Here is a 17,450-nt window from a genome sequence, read left to right as displayed (position 1 = left end):
ATCAATTGTAGAAAGTTTATAACATGATCGCCGCGAAACAGCACGATAGGATTATGTGGACATTTACAGCTTTCAACCAATCAGGGATCACGCTTTATATGCCAATCTCCGTGGGTTCTATAGCTTGAGGATCACGCCCTTTGACCTCCTTCTAAAGTTTACGCCTGTAAAAGGAATATCGCGTGTCACATTGTTTTCTATGCCGAAAAATGAATGTTAAATATTTGATTTTTAGACATTAAATGTGAATAATAGTGTCGATTTAAAGTTGTTATACTATGTTGACATTGTGTTTATTTGCTTTCTAACATATTGAATTGAATATGGATCTGTCCTATAAACATCACGACTGGGGAGTCTGTGGTTTTTGACGGCATTTATAATGCTATACATTACACAATACAATCATTTGTAAGGCAAGGGCACTAAATAAATAATCTAATTTACAATTAATTCAAATTTGTTAAATAGGCGTACCCATTTTGTTAATGAAAAACGGATTCAACTACCCTAGATACCGTACTGTTTATTTATAACCACGTGTCGTTAACATTAATAATTCCATGTACCTTAAAGTGGTAGGTCTACAACCAATGTAACTTTAACTCCACCAAACTTCAAAATGTAGCAAGCGCTTCCTATATCGGATGTTTAAATTGTATTAATATTTTTCGTTTAAAGAAAGAATATTTAAAGGTAAACACAATGAAGGCTAACTCTTGACTCCGATAAAACGCATTTCAACTCCAAGAGAAAAAATAGCGTGTAAAAAACATCCTTTTTTCTAAATCACATCCACTATTCCCACCATCCAATGAATCAGATCATCATTAGCGAGTCATATGGCCGAGCGGTTAAGGCAGGGGCGCCGTTTATCGTACCTAAAGAGCCAACAACAACATCGGCAAGGGTTCGAGGCCGACTCGCTCCTAGTTCTGGTGGTGGAACAAGTCTTCTCGGATAAGGACTATAAACCGTAGGTCCAGTGTACACAGTTATAACCTGTGTGTACTTTAAAGAACCCAGTTCATTATTCGAAAAAGAGTAGGGGGTTACCCCGGTGAACTGGTTCACACAATAGCCTCTGTATCAGGGGGATTACCACCTATCTGATAGGACAGTGATTAATTCACTATTGGTAATCCTTGGCCACAGTGCCTAAAGACATAAAATAAAATAAAATAAAATAAATAAAATAAATATCACAAATCACTTAAATCAAGGAATTATGACAGATTCATTTAATATCCCATCATAACTAGGTCAACACTCCCGGAATTAACTTAGGCCTAAAGTATCATAATATTGGACATTGGATAGCCACGTCTATGATCCGGCGATTCAATAATCGAACACGTATCTTTTCAAACCATCGATAATCAAACAGTGACCCCCAGCCAATATCTTTAGAAATGGGCCTACGTTTCATTAGCACTTTAGGAGTTTTTTACTACAAACTTAACTTAATGATGATCAAGTGCGGTAAGGTTTATTTACGTAAGATTCACCATCAAGTCACTAATCGTCATGTACCTACAGTAATCCCAAAGTAATTCAAGTTTATCCAGGATGTTGGGATGGTGGTGGGTGTGTGTAGTGGGGAGATGACCGTTGATAGACACCATGATATGTCTCAACAATTAATAATTGGTTAACCAGAATCACAGTAATTGGAGTGATGTGTTTATAAATAATGAAATGGATGAGAATACGTTGCCTAGGCCAAAGATTTTTGAATGATTGTGAATCTACAACCTTTGGCATCGGGAATATTCATTTTCCGGCCAGGCATAAACTAATGACAAACATCCCTATAAAGTCTAAATAAATCAGCCTACACTGTCAGTGTGTTTTTCTTTATTGCTAACAATTGGAGAAAAGAATGTGATGTGGAAGTTTGATCGATCTCCAATTGAAATGTTTGATCTTGTTTGTTATCATGAATTTGCTAAAATAACCAGAAAATAAAATTACGACGCCATAGAGATAATAAAGAGGACACGTTTGAGAACACGACGTACAGTATTTGGAAATTTTCTGTTTCAGAAAGAAAGTCCAAAACACATTTACATTTTCAGACGTACCACGGAAACGCCTTTAAACAGTTTCACAGGACTGTAAGGCTTTAATCTTAATCTTTTTTCTTATATTTTATTAAAATTGGTTATAAACTTCGGTCTGTAAGTAAGAAAAAAGAGTAAGTATAGTAAAATACAATGAGTAATGAGACAAAAAGTGTAAAATTAAAGGATTGAACATAAATGACAAACAAGAGTGAGAGAATACATAGTACATTTAACACTAGGCCTATCCTTGCAAGAACAACATCCCTGGTTAAATATATTGACATTTATGATGCTAAATTCCGTCTATCCATGTAACATAAAATCTGGTAAAATAACTTCGCATTCGTTCTCTAATTGGTCAGCCTATTAGTGACGTAACCAAACTCGTGTCGCGCGCCAGACGAACGACCAACATTTTTTGCGCTCTTTTTGTACATCAACGAGCCTAGGCCTAGACTGTGCCTATCCTCTTGTAGGCTAGAATTAACTAAACAATAATGATGTATTTGTCCGAAATTTTGAATGCACGGAATCTTAAAAGTTTGAAGAAAACATTAAGGTTTGTTTTTATGTTTTTAATCTATTTTTAGTAGAATATTATAAAGTAATTAAATCTGCCTGCTGGCCACCACCAGCCAGCTTGCAGATCAGGCCAGGCACAACGGATGCACACTGATGCGGCAGTGTGGTAAACTGACACATCCACGGCCGGCCTAGTAGTAGTAGTAGGCCCAAGGAGGCTAGCCCTCATAGGCCTAAACCTACTAACTGGGAATATATTTTTAGTAGAATAATAAATTAATTAAATCTACCTGCTGACCACCACTACCCCATATGGCACATTCCAGCTCGCAGATCAGGCTAGGCACAACAGTAAGCACACGCGTACGGGTGGGATGCGGCATTGTGTTACTGTTAGGCCTACTGGCACATCCACGGTAGGCCTAAGGAGGCTAGCCCTCTACCTAGTCTCCGTGGACCTAATCTCTAGGCCTAGGCCTATAACCCACTAACTGAGAGTGAATATGCTTGCAACTATTATAAATAGGTAAGTAGGTGCTAGAGCCTAGGCCTATAGGCCTATGCCAGATTACAAAAGAAAGATAAAGTACTAAACACATAGGCCTATATTAATACTATTTCGTATTTACAATGTATATGCTGCGGATTTTAACATTTTTGCGAAAAATCGTTAGAAACATTTTAATATCAAGGAATCTATAGGCCTACAATTTATTTTGAATTTGGTTGTTATTGTAATAATAATAATTTAAATAGGCCTATAATAATTAGACAGATTTTCTGCAAAAAACGGACGTAATTTGTGCACGTCACACGGATCATACTGAGTACACCCGAAGAACCCAATTACGGAACTTTTTTTTTTTACAGAAAATCGAGACACGGGGGCATACCGTAAATATTTGAGAATACTAAATCCAATTTTTAACTATTATATTGCAGAAGACGACCGATAGAATGACAGATATTGGTTTTACAGGAACGAGTCATTTCCATGCTCTTTAAATCTTTTTGTTTGACTTTTGAAACCAGTAAACATATTAAATAATGTATTCCTCACTCCTTCCTCGCATAAGAGGAAGTGGACATTGTTGATATTGACTGCCGTTCATCTTCGGAGTATCGTTATCTTTATTATAAACAATTCTTCATTCTGACGGTGATCAGTTGGTAATCGTTTTTCACGTTACTTTGTTTACTATCTATTATCATTCACAGATGAATTAACTTAATCATTGAAAGATGTCCACGTTACGTCAAACCTAATATACGTTATATGAACTATATTATAAGCAATGTTTATCAAGACAAAAGCCTATTAGTTCTAACGCACGGTAAAAGTTATATTGAAATACAGCACTGAGAATCGGGTAGCACATGGATTCCTAGGTGAATCCAAAAGTGAATGCGCCTACGAGAATATTCGTAATCAATCCCGAGGACATTTTGTTTAAACAGTAGGTCACTTGTGTTTCAATTAAAACAATGGAAATTAGAAACTATCAAGAATAAAAATAGAATTGATTTGACTTTAAAATACCGATTTAGTCACGATGTATGTCACTGTGGTTCTATGACTTGTCTCCTGAGATGGCAAGATCATTTCTCAGGTGCGATTCAGCATGTATTATCCGGGCAATCGTTGTCAATTTGGCCACGAATATAATTGAATAATTTTTCTCTGTGGATGTTTTCTTATCTTAAAATATATTAGGCATAGCGCGTCTCGTCTAGAAAACACGACAGAAGATGAAAAGTTCTATTTATAATGACCGTACTTAATAGGCCTACCATAAAGCCACTGTGAACTTTTGAAGACGGCGAATGACAGGGATTTAGTGGCGGATCCATGCTTTTGAAATAGGGGAATATGGCCTAAAATGTTTAAGATGAAGTAGGCTTATAACTGACCTTAAGTTTATTATGTTCTATCTTTTGCCTTGTATTTTTCGAATGTTGTGGGTGGGTGGACAAGATGCGTGGAGGGTGGTAGTCTGGACTACATACTGCTGTACGTAGGCCTATTTCAGTACACCACTTGATGTAGGCATGGGCATTTTTTTCTATTTTCCAATCACAGAGATGCATCTTCGTATACAAGGCTTTATGATTCAGAATGTGTTCAACCAATTATTCATATTTCCCAAAATGGATAATTCAATCTGAAAGGGTTAATATAGTAACATGCACAACAATACCAAAGTCAACATGTGAAATTCTGTCTTACTGAAACTCAAGGCTGATTATTAGTTTTCCTCCCAGGGGTTATATAAATACAAATTTAAATGGGAAAGGGTAATGTTTAAAAACATTTTACAACAAACCGATTTGTATATTAAATTGCTCAAGAATGTATTCAATGATAACAAATTACAACCAGGCCTGATTTAATGCTTACAATTAATGCCAATTGTCCTATCTTTTTGAAAACCTTTCGAAAAGTTTTCTTTATTATCAACTTTGAATTCGTTTCGAATCGTAGACCTACTGTACTGCATCCGACAACTTACCAGGGGATAATTACCCACCACAAGGACAATTTCTCCCTTGGACAACTACCCCTAGAGAAATTAACACCTAGGACACTGCTACGTGACCTCTAGGACAATTAACCCAAATCTCCCCTAAACAAAACTGAAGTAATCTGCTGTACATAAGATAATATATTGATTGTTTATTACATCACATAAAGAACAAACGCAATGTGCCTTATAGAATAAATTGGTAAAAATGAGAACAAAATCGATTCTATATAAAAGATTATACGACAAAGTGCCTTGTGCCGTATGTCACTCTAAGCCAAGTACAGTTATTCGGAAAATTAAGATAATTATACAGTATGCCTAAATCCACATAGGCCTGCATTCGTGTCCTTTTTGTCTAATTCTTATTACACAGTGTTTACAAAAATAGATCATGTCCGGAAGTTATATATCCGTAAAAGAGTAACGTGAAACTACATACTACAGAAGGCGGGCGCACTTCATATTTTCCATCAATTGAGGAATAATTATTTATACTCTCTACTCTACTCTATTTCTATTTTTGCATAAAGTTAACTTACAGTACCTATTTTATAAATGCTAAATGTAAAGCATGTGTTGTGCTCAGTTAGTCCTAATATTACCATGGCTTGATACATAAATGATAACACAATTGGACGAATAAACATATCTTATGGTATGGTTATTTTTTGTTTGTTTTTTGCGTAGTTTTTCTAGATAAGATGACACTTGAGCAAATTTACACGAAATACATGCTTATCGACACTGCTGCTTTCCCTGTTATCGAAAGACAAATTTACATAATGAAAACGTCAAATAACACGTATATTACGTCAACAGCTAAAAGCTACTAATATAATCAATTACATTACATCAGGGAGATTACATCTCCCTGATTACATTGTTAAACATCACTTGCTTTATTGCATAGCATAGCTCTTAGCGTTACTAATGTAAACTAATATTTAATCAATAGAAATATATATATTAGGCTTAAAGATACATCGATTTAAGAATATAATTTTAAAATAAATGGCATCCAAGGAAATATTTTAAAATAAGGTTTAGTATATGTGAACCTTTCACTTCTTCGAAAATATTTCTTGACCAACGCAAACATGTCTGTTCAATAGAACTAAGCATTTAATACATGTCCTTTATTCTTTAAATCGGCCTACGGTCCCTTTTTGTCACTATAAATCGTGTTTTACATTGTCGCTTACGGACGGCCCCCCCCCCCCTCATCTAAACTTGTTTTATGATGATACCGTATGGTCTGACATCATATATTTTCTCTGTTGGGTCTTCCATTGGTGAAACCCAGTAGTCAGCCCCAACTTCTGTACGCTCTTTTGGAATGATTTTCAAGTGGCCACCAGCAATATCTGGATTGATCCTATTCTGCAAAGCGATCTTGTAACTTTTTCCTTCAAACTCAAAGATCTGTGCGTAGAATTCATCAATCATAGCCAAAGACGGGCTGCTGTAAACTCCGTTAATATACTCCAACTCACCTCCACGGAACTCTTTGACAACAACCGCACCTTCATTTCTCATTTTAGTTCCGTGGTAGGAGACCGGCCATTCACCAGGACTAGTGTTTGTACGTATACCGCCTGATCCAAGCCAAGTGTTGTTCCCGTACACGTTTGTAACAGAAACAGCATATCTGTACCATCCACATGGTCGGTAATACCGATATGCCCCTCTCATGTAAACGGCATTCCCATCATTCCTCTTTGTGAAGTCGTAATCTAAACTCCTGGCCAGTAGAGCAGGATCCAACTCAAAGACACCTTCTGGTTTTCTGTCTTTCGTCAGAACAATAAAGTTGATTGTTGCACCGTTTAGTATTTCTGCCGATTCTACTGTACTTTCGTCATCTAGAATGTTTCTATCATACATGAATCGAATATCCTTCTCTATGCCCAACTTATCGCTCACCATTTTCTTCATCTCCGATACTGTAGTTCCTAGAGATACTCTGATCGTAGTTGTTCCTCCAATCATCCCTCGACAATTCACCTCGATCTCACCACCAGTTGTGCAGGGCTTCTCTCTTGGAACCATCGAGTGAGATAGGTGAAAAAGGTCATGGATTGTGAGTTTGTGAGGAGCCTCATCTGCTCCTCTGCAATCTGATACTGCAGCTGCTTGGGGAGGCGATACTGCAGCTGCTTGGGGAGGCAACACCTGAACTCCAAAGGATGCAGAGAATCCGGCGGCTAACAATTCCAAAGACCCCAATGCAGCCATCTTACTAAAAAATAATATAGTGGGGTTATTTTTGTTGGAAAAGATACAGATAGACCTATAAATAAATAAATCTATAGATAAGGATAGCTGGCCTCTTGAATCGTCAAATATACGAGGACTATAATCTAGAAAATTATTATGGCCCTACAACCCCATGTCGATAACTTAAACCCTCTTTAAATTTCAAAACAAAAGAATAACGGATACTATATTATAGATCATCGTGTATTCATCCGACAAATGGTTTTATAAAAGGCCAAGTTATACCTAAATACTGGCTGTATATCAATTTTTGGCAGTCGGTAAACACAGCAGTTTAGGCTACATTTAGTGTCCGCGGTGAACTACTTTATTGTTCCACTGTGTTCGTTCTAGGTTATCACTGAGTTCGGATTATTTATGCATTGTGAATTTCAACTTAAATAACTGTACTGTGATACTTACAGATAACTCTTCAAACAACAAAATCCTTTTTTGTATTCTAGGCAAAAGGTGGTTGTATCGCATTCCTATTCAGAGCAAACGTTGTCAATAGGCACCAGTTATTTGGGCCTAAGCGAGTGCACTGCTATCCTTGTCTATGGTGAGTGGTGACCGATGTAGCTGTTTTTAAATTTCTGGAATTTCCCAACGTCAATAAAAATAAGTCAAGGGTTACCAACGATTGTAACGTCATAATGAGTCATTGTGGAAATAGATTACACGAGTGGTGTCGTAATCAACCATGCATCGATACACTTCCGGGAGTAAATGGTGGGGGAGGGGGTGTAGCTGGATGGGGTTTTATTCCAGAAAAGAATAATCAAGGCATTTTCTATTCCTCTGGTGATATTGGATACCGTACATCAAGTGTTATGTACGTTAAAAATACCGACTATGGTGGTGATGTGAAATCAATATAGAAACTCAGAAAAAACAATCGAATACTGTACGTTTTTATTCATGCCAATTCCACAGTTAACTTTATTTCCGCGTTGACCGCGTGATATTATACGTACACAGGGTCTAATGAATGTTATGAATGGACTGGTACAAATAATGTCATGAGGTGACAAATGAACGGTTATATTTTCTCGAGTCGAAGGCAGGTTTCATCGAATTAAATAATTTGTTTTCCATTACACGAATATAAAACATTTTTACATACCTACTTTAACGAGTATAGGTCAAGTCCAAAGCATTAGCAAAAGACAGAGTTTCATTTGTGACCAATAATCCTCCAATCAAATGACAAGAATCAGGTGTGTAAAGCCTGTTTTCCTGTCGACGTTATTCGATGCTATCGTTAACAATAATCGGCAATCTTCTACGTAAACATTTAAATGTTAACGATTTACAGGAAAAGGTACTCGCTATCGTTATCATTTCAACTTGATCGTTTTCAAACGATCGTCGTTGAACTTTAACGATCAACGACGATAGCGTCGAATAACGTCGACAGGAAAACAGGCTTTATAAGTCGATATAGTGGCTCTCTATAATTATTGACATTGTGATCACTTTGTATAATTAGCAGTATTGTCACTCTGCGTTGACAATGTGATCACTTTGTATTATCAGTATGTTGTCACTTCGTTGACAGTGTGATCACTATGCATTGCCGTATCATCATTTTGCCACTTGCCAGTATATTGTCACTCTGCGTTGACAATGTGATCACTTTGTATTATCAGTATTGTCACTTCGTTGACAGTGTGATCACTATTATGTAGGTATTGCCTGTATCATCATTGCCACTTGCCAGTATACTGTCAATATGGCTTCATCAAAGAGGTCGTTTCAGCTGAATTATCGGTAGGTTTCGCCCATTCCTGTATCTCAGCACTACCAAAGACCAAAAAACATAGCAGCCCTACAGTATGTACGCCAGCTATAATCCAAAATACGCTACGCCATTGAATCATCGTATTCTGAAACATAATTAAAGTAGGTCTCAAATGAGCTGGGCGTTGCAATGGAAATAATTGTTAAACTGTTCGAATTCAAATTTAATTTTACTGTGTTATGGGAAATCGTTTACATTATTTTGTCACTCTCCATCCCGCAAGATGTTATTTGCGCTCCTTTCATAAATAAATTATAGTTTAGAAAACGGGTCTGATCACCATATACAAAGTTCTCAAGAATGATCAAGAGGGACAAACGAGCGTAGTTCTCAAGGTAGTTAAGGTTAAAAATGTACCTGTTTTGGGCCTACTTACATGTGTTTGTGTAAATTCTCCAACCACTGCTGGGCCAATTACCCCCGTAAGCCCCGAAAACGTTAAGGCAATCCCGATTACTAAAGCTGAATGATTGGGTGCAATATCCAATGTATTTGCACAGATTGTGGTCATACAAACACCATACAATCCAAATGCAATGATCATAAGTACTGCTGCGATCCAAACATTATACAAATATCCAATCAGAATAAGAAGAATTGATTGTAAGCCAATAACTGTAGGAGAAGGGAATGATACGTGTTAATTTAATTAACTTTAAACTAACTCCTATTAAGTAAGGAAGGCGGAAAGAAAGAAAGGACATACAAGGGAACATTAAAAAAAATATAAGAAAAGGAAAAAAACAAAAGAAAACACAAAAAAAAGAAAGGAAAGGGAAAGAAAGGAAAGAAGTAAAAAGAATGGAAAGAAGTAAAAAGAAAGGAAAAAAAAAAAGAAAGTAACAAGGACAATTAGAAAAAAGGGAAGAAAAGAGAAGGTAAGAGAAGAGAAGTAACAAGAATAAAAAAAAAAAGAATGAAAGAAAGAAAATGCGTCAACAATGATCTAAAATAATACTTACAACTGACAAATAACTTTCGTATATGTATTTTGCTGATTTCAGTATGATTAATTAATTTGTCCGCAACAACTCCTCCAAAAATAATTGCAATGAAATATACAAACTGGGCAACAGATAGCAAATAGCCACTCTACATGAAATAAATGATTTTCCTTATTTTAATCATAAATATTTAAAAATAAATTAAGATGAAGATGATCAATATTAACATTTAACAAAAAAAAGTAAGAGCATTATTTCATTATTTTAAATTTGGTTCCCACAAAAGCATCCGTAAGTAGTTTTACCAATCACGATGGATCATACGAACTGTCGTTTGCGTGTCCACTAATTTATTCGTTGACTATGCGCATGCGTCGTCATAATTATATTGATATACTTTTTGTGACGAGATAAAATGTCTAACTAATCAGAACTCAAGAACTCGTGCAGCCCATTGTTTTTTTTAGAAATAAGGTAATACGGAGAGAAAATTCCGTATGTGGTACTAACATACTGTATCTATTAACATGATGTTACACCTGTATATCATTTTCCTTTTGTTTCTTTCCTTATTCAAGAGGATGGGTAATTATCTAGTGGAATATACATTCTTTGTTGTCTTACCATTTTAATGTCAAACTGTAATATTGTTTCAAAAAAGATAGGGACCGAAATCAATTCCAACAAAAAATACACTTATTGACAATACTGGTGCTGACATAGCTAACTCCTTCCAATTTACTCTGTAAACCTTTAAGTAAAAAAGGCAAACTTACAGAATGATCACAGTATCATATCTAGTGACAATAAACAGCACTGAGTATCAAGTCTTCTGGCAAAAACTGTTAAAATAAAAATACGCAATTATTTCACCTCTGTGGTTTGCATCTCTTTTGATTGAGATTCTTTTATTGATTCTTTTTCAAATTCAGATACCCAGCGATTACTTGTTACGTCACTCGATCCCACAATCCACCAGCATAAACACCATATGATTCCAGTAATACCTGAAATAGAAATAAATAGTTTGCAAATATAAAATTTGAGTCTATGATAGTGTGTAAATAAAGTTAAAACTAGAAAAACCGTACGGATAAATGTGGTTTTTGTAGGTGATTCCCGATGACACACCGATTGTACCAAACATAATAGGAATACAAAACCGTCTAGAAAATGGCGTCAGTGCCTCTTACCAAATATATAAAATGTAGATGGCCATCCTCCAAAAATCGGTGACGTGGTAAGTAATGGCGATACGTAGCTAGATACAATTGCTCCTGCACTGTAGCCTAAATAAAACAACAAAACACAAATGTTCTTTTAAAAGTAGTTGCATCATATGCGCTCAGATCGAGTACAAACTAAAAAATATTAGTCACACTTAAACGCTGATTTGAAATTAAACAGTAACAAGTATTATATAACTAGCAAATAATGAGGAATAATATTTTATCTGTTAGGATCGCTGTTTGTCCAGAAATGGACTTTTTGTCTATTATGTAATGATAATATGTTTATAGAGCCAGCCTATACTATGCCTAAGCTAACCTTGTTAATCGTATAAGGGATGGGATTGTGCGCTGTCATCTGCGCATGTGTCCTATGTCTTATTACCCGTCCGCAATGTATAAATCAGTTTTGTCTATGTAAGTTCAAAATGTTATACTAAAGTTGCAGTCGTTAGTGTAATTTTTGCTTACCTGAAGTTGAAATTGACACAAATGTACTACGTTCATTTAATTTCGACCATTTTCTTATAATACCAATTGTTGAAACATAACCTAGGCCCTGTTTACCGACATAGAGAAACAATGATTCATCATATAACTAGACTTTTAAGAGAGGCATATAGAGAGTAACAATTACAAAATAGCCCTACCTGTGCAAATCCATCAAATATTCTACCTATTACCAACAGGCTGATTCCACATCTTGCAGAAAATGGAGAAAGCAGAGCTATTAGAGAAGACATAGTTGAAGCAATAAATAACACATGGAACCCGCCGTATTTACCAACCAACCATCCACCAAGTATTGGTGTAGCAAAGTACCCGTAGTAGAATGCGCCTAAGATGACTTGTTGCGTTTTCATGTCCCATTCAAATGCATATTTCTGTAATAATAATTTGTTTAAAAGTCGTCGGTCAATTTAGGTGTGTTGTAAAAGAACAGCCGAATATATTTTATTTATAATAAGTGAGTGGCCAAGCGGTTAAGACAGTGGAACCGTAACACCTTTCCATATTATTATCATCGGCAATTGGGTTCGAGTCTCACTCGCTCCATGGTTCTGGTGGTCTTCTCGGATAAGGAATATAAACCGTAGGTCCAGTGTACACATCTGGCTCATGTGCACTTTAAAGAACCTAGTACATCTTTCGAGACGAGTAGGGGGTTACCCTGGTGTACTAGTATACATACATCTACTGTCACTCATAAGAGGGCCCCTTGATTGTCAGCATAAGCTGTTTAGGGTTTTCCTCTATAAATAAGGTGTAATAAATAAATAAATAAAATTATACAATTTATAAATGCATGATGATTGATCATTGTATCAAAAAGTAATGATATTCAGCGTCTACTCTTCTATTTAGGGGACACTTGTCTACATTATTTTACTGTAACTTTTGTTTTTGTTTGGTTGACGTACGATGATAATGCTCCAATTTGTACGAATGATGTAGTTTAAAATATTTGAAACACAGCACATGAGTACAATGATATATGGAATATGTAACCGAGGCGGCAAATCTGTAGAAGAAAAAAAAAGAAAACAAAAACATACTTTGTTTATGATCATTTACCAACTGAGTACATATTATTATAATCGCCGTTAAAATGAATTAAATGAATGTCCTGATTTTTTTAAAGCATAAATTAACGACACGTCCATGAATAGGCCTAATATCGTGAACAGCATGATGAGTATTATTTTATTTTATTTTATTCAATTTTCAGGCACAAAAATACATGACAACAAGACAGCGGTGCAGCACCCTGAGGATTGCCATGAGTGCAAAGCACTATCGAGATGGCTCTCCAATAATAAGTATGCCTACCAGGTAAAAAAAATACCTGTCATAATCCTAGTCAGACAAATTAATAAATTACAATAGTAATATAAAATGAATTAAATGAATTTCCTGATTTTTTAAAGCATAAATTAACGACACGTCCATGAATAGGCCTAATATCGTGAACAGCATGAGTAGGCGTACCAGGTAAAAAAATACCTGACATAAACCAGGCTAGTCAGACAAGTTAATAAATTACAAAAGTAATATTTGTCACGGATATAATTCATACCTTTTTGTACAAATGATTTGCTTTTCTGGTTTTCTTCCACATCGTCTTTTTGTAACATCATTATTAGCCTTAAACTGACGAAAACCGAAATACTTTTAATAAAAATACTAGCCAAACCAAACAAATAACTATGCCATTGTATCAGAAAATGACCAACCGCCTTTCTTCCATGATTAGGTCTAGTATAATAATTTATTGTAGTACTTGTAGTTACCATACATTCTTATTACTGAGGCATGACCGGATTCTACTTCTATTGTGACGTTGAAATTATAAAAGCCGTTCTGTTGCTAAAGTGATTCTGATTTAATCGTTTTTATCTAGTCTGCACTTAGGGGCGATTTCGACCACGTACTCCGTATACCAAATTGTCCTACTTTTTAAAAGGTTTGTAAAAGACAAAAATGTGGTTCTACTTTTTAGTCGCGTGGAAGCGACTCTATAGTTCACTATGTCGGTCGGTTGGTCTGTCTGTCTGTCTGTCTGTCGGTCCGGTATCACTATGCATTGTAGCACGCGACTTAATGGCTGTTGGCCTTGTTAAAAGACAAACCAAGGTTTGTAAAAGACAAACATGTGGTTTGTAAAAGACAAAATGTGGTTTGTAAAAGACAAAAGACAAACGAGGCCTATGCTTTGTAAAATACAAAATGTATATAACAATTAAATTGGTGGCGTAATCGTATTTACATACATTTGCAGAAATACAATGCAATCATTCAGATAATTACAATATTGCATTGAAAAAAAATTTAATACAAACAAAATAAGTAAGAAATTCCACCACAATCACATCACGGAGTTACAAATCTTTCTAGTCTTGAAAGAATTTAATGTCAAGTGAAACGTTACGATGAGAAATGTTGTTTTATTTTAATATATCCAACTGTAAGGTGCAAATTACAGGATATTAGATACATTATAGACAATGTATAACATTTTAAAAAGATCGAAATGGTTGCATATTTAAATACAGAATTTTATCAAGAAAAAAACAATACAACTTCAAACATTCAAATGACTAATATTATTTACATTATGTTTTGACAAGTAATGCCACCAGTTACGGAAAATGGTATAGTCTGTACAAAAGTTTCCGTTTGTGACGTCACAAGCGGATTTTCTTCCATTTCTTAGGGCTGTTTCCATGCCTTATCGTCATCTCCGAAATGTACTATTACAATCAGCAGTATGTAACAGTATATAATACGTGTTGAAGACATAAAATGAAACTTTTTGGAACCCAATTTCAAATCATGTTACGATGGAAAATGTTATTAAAAGTCATGGATATACGATATTTACCAAATCATATCAAAATAATCACTTAATATCATACTTATAATACTGTACCTATGATTTAACATCCGAGATTTGAATTTGTTAACATGGAGGTATTGATTATACTATTTATGTGTGGGGATCACCCCACAGAAGTGGAGTTGATTAAAAAATGTTTAGAGGCCAAATGGTATTGCTCCTCCTCACTTTTGTATCAAATGGATATTCTACGATATTTACACAACCTCCCAATGTACTTTCTTAACACCTAACTGCCCTATTATGAATATTGTAGATGGACGTCTGGAATACTTAAAGATGTGTGTGCGTTTTCTATTACAAATTTTACAAACAGGACTAAATTGCAAACATTATTTCTGAATTGTGTATGCTATCTTGTATAAATATATTTATTAATAAATGAGTAAATTGTAAAAGAGTCCATTTATCATGTACCTCAAAATGTTCATTTACATGGAGAATGGAATGATTCTGACTAAATCTGACCATTAAACCAAAAAAAATAAATAAATAAAAAATACACATTCAACATTTTGTGAGGGAGGAGACTCGAATAATTTGTTTTTCTTACCCCAACTGAGTGTAGTTTTGAGGATTATTGTCAGTCTTAATTTTTTTTATGATGATACCATATGGTCTGACATCATATATTTTGTTTTCCTGGTCCTCCAGTGGCGAGACCCAGTATTCAGCCCCATCACATGTATGTTGTTTAGAGATAATTTTCATGTGATCACCATCGATGTCTGGATTGATTCTGTTCTGAAAAGCGATCTTGTATTTTGTTCTGTTATGCACAAATTCCTCGGCGTATAATTCATCAATGATGTCCAGCGATGGACTGCTGTAAACTCCATCAATAATCTTCGACTCATCTATATTTGTCTGTGTGGCAAAAAACCCGCCCTTGTTCTTCATTTTGGTTCCGTGGTACGATACCGGCCATTCCCCATCACTAGTTTGTATACGACGTTTTCCGCGTGATCCAAGCCAAGTGTTATCATCACCGTAGACGTTTTTAACAGCAACAGCATATCTGAACCATCCATATGGTCGGTTGTATTGATAATTTCCTCTTGTGTAAACGGTACGGTCATCTTTCTTCCGAGTGAAATTATAATTGTGTTTCTTAGCGATTAGTGAAGGGTCTAATTTGTATTTGTGTTGTGGTTGTTGGATGACATCTACAATGGCACCGTTAAGATTTTCAAAATCAGAGAAGTGTTGTAACTCTCTTTCACCTGACATGAATTTCACATCTACATTATGTATATTAAATTGGTTTCGTACTGATTCTTTCATCTCCGTCCATTTCTTTCCAGGTGTAATGTCAACATCACGCCTTTCACCGGGACTAATTATGGCTTGAAATTTCACAACGATCCTTTCTTCACCATTATATATATGCATCATTGAGTGTGAGAGCCGAGATATATCATGGATGGTAAGCTTGTTAGGTATGTGTGCTCCAGGAGGATAAACCTCAACACCGAGTGCTGCAGTAAGTCCTTCGGCTAATAAATCCAATGAACCCAAGGTAGGCCTATTATACCACTCACTAAATGAAGAACAGGAGTTTATGATTCACATTATTGTATTTTATAGTCTTATCCCACGCAAAACAGATTAGAACATTTCTAAATGTTTCGAAACAGGACGCAAAAAAAAGACGTGTGCGCAATATTGACCAAACTTAACAAGCTACGGATCAGGAACCTGGTTCTAGAAACAACAAACCAGGGGGCAGCCAGTGAGAGTCATGGGGTCTAACCCCACCACCACCAACAATTTTGAAAAATTCAATTTACCGTAAATACAATCGTTCCTGATCAAACTATAAACATTTTTATTTTAACTTAACCTAACAATTTAAAATCGGAAAGTTATGGAATGGTTAGGGTATGCTTCACGAACTAAATGCTTCTTCACCGTGCTGCTTCGCGACGGAGAGGACAGAAACATGTTACGGCGCAATCATGAGTTATGAGCGGCTTTCCCTTAAAATATTAACGTTTAGTCTGGCATGAACATTGATACAAAGAATGTATAACAATGCTTAGTTATTATTTAAAGCAAATGCAATTTAGGCAACCTGGTGTTCTGTCAAACCGAGACATGAAGTTGCCGCGATTGTGATTTGTCAACTTGCGTTGCGCGCACGTCCTTTTATTGTGTTCACTTGTAAATTAAACTTAGTTAAACTTGATCATAATTATGATAAAATAGTACTGTGAATCTATTCATGTTAATTGAATTGGAAAACGTAGGTTATAACGAAAGAAATTGAGATAAGTCTTCTCAAAATCAGAAATAAAAAATACGAACCTCAACCTGGCGAACATTCTAAAACTTTGAACAGCAGTCACAGCACGAAAGAAAGGAACATGGCTGCTGAAAAACATCCATACCGTAACATAACATAAGACACCCGGAAATGTACGTTTGAGCAAATATGTACTATCGTTTGCTTTATAGAATTTCGGACAATGGAAGTTTCTTCTTGTTTTTTAAAATGTGAATACAAATAGACCCTATTATAGGGTCTATTTAAATAATAGACCTCAGAATACAAAATAGTTCATACAAAATAAACTGTGATAGAAATTGTGGAAGTACAGAAAATGATAATGGAGATTTTCGTGACTCCAGAATTTGTATAATTTGTTTCAAGTTTCACAAACAAATATTTATTTTCCGTAAGATATTTCTTTTGTATAAAGTCTAC

General features: G+C 35.4%; 3 protein-coding genes across 3 annotated transcripts; all 3 read right to left on the bottom strand.

Moving 5' to 3' along the window:
- Nucleotides 1-4,970: 4,970 nt before the first annotated feature.
- LOC144848846 (uncharacterized) lies at nucleotides 4,971-7,927 on the bottom strand. Its single transcript, XM_078705773.1, has 2 exons — nucleotides 7,793-7,927; nucleotides 4,971-7,352 (listed from the first exon to the last, which is right to left on the bottom strand). The coding sequence occupies exon 2, from the start codon at nucleotides 7,346-7,348 to the stop codon at nucleotides 6,338-6,340; it is 1,011 nt and encodes a 336-aa protein (XP_078561899.1). The 5' UTR covers nucleotides 7,349-7,352; nucleotides 7,793-7,927; the 3' UTR covers nucleotides 4,971-6,337.
- Nucleotides 7,928-10,769: 2,842 nt separating this feature from the next.
- LOC144848357 (vesicular glutamate transporter 3-like) lies at nucleotides 10,770-12,089 on the bottom strand. The gene is made up of 5 exons (XM_078705076.1): nucleotides 11,997-12,089; nucleotides 11,818-11,905; nucleotides 11,311-11,406; nucleotides 10,991-11,124; nucleotides 10,770-10,868 (listed from the first exon to the last, which is right to left on the bottom strand). Exons 1-5 carry the CDS (start codon nucleotides 12,087-12,089, stop codon nucleotides 10,770-10,772), a joined length of 510 nt encoding a protein of 169 aa, XP_078561202.1.
- A 1,968-nt stretch (nucleotides 12,090-14,057) lies between these two features.
- LOC144848068 (uncharacterized) lies at nucleotides 14,058-17,155 on the bottom strand. The gene is made up of 2 exons (XM_078704739.1): nucleotides 17,051-17,155; nucleotides 14,058-16,283 (listed from the first exon to the last, which is right to left on the bottom strand). Exons 1-2 carry the CDS (start codon nucleotides 17,125-17,127, stop codon nucleotides 15,293-15,295), a joined length of 1,068 nt encoding a protein of 355 aa, XP_078560865.1. The 5' UTR covers nucleotides 17,128-17,155; the 3' UTR covers nucleotides 14,058-15,292.
- Between the last annotated feature and the right edge of the window lie 295 nt (nucleotides 17,156-17,450).

The sequence above is a fragment of the Antedon bifida genome, chromosome 7 (assembly GCF_963402885.1).
Source record: "Antedon bifida chromosome 7, ecAntBifi1.1, whole genome shotgun sequence".
NCBI lineage: Eukaryota > Metazoa > Echinodermata > Crinoidea > Comatulida > Antedonidae > Antedon > Antedon bifida.
Note: the sequence above shows the minus strand (reverse complement) of the source record. Positions and strands in the feature narration are given on the sequence as shown.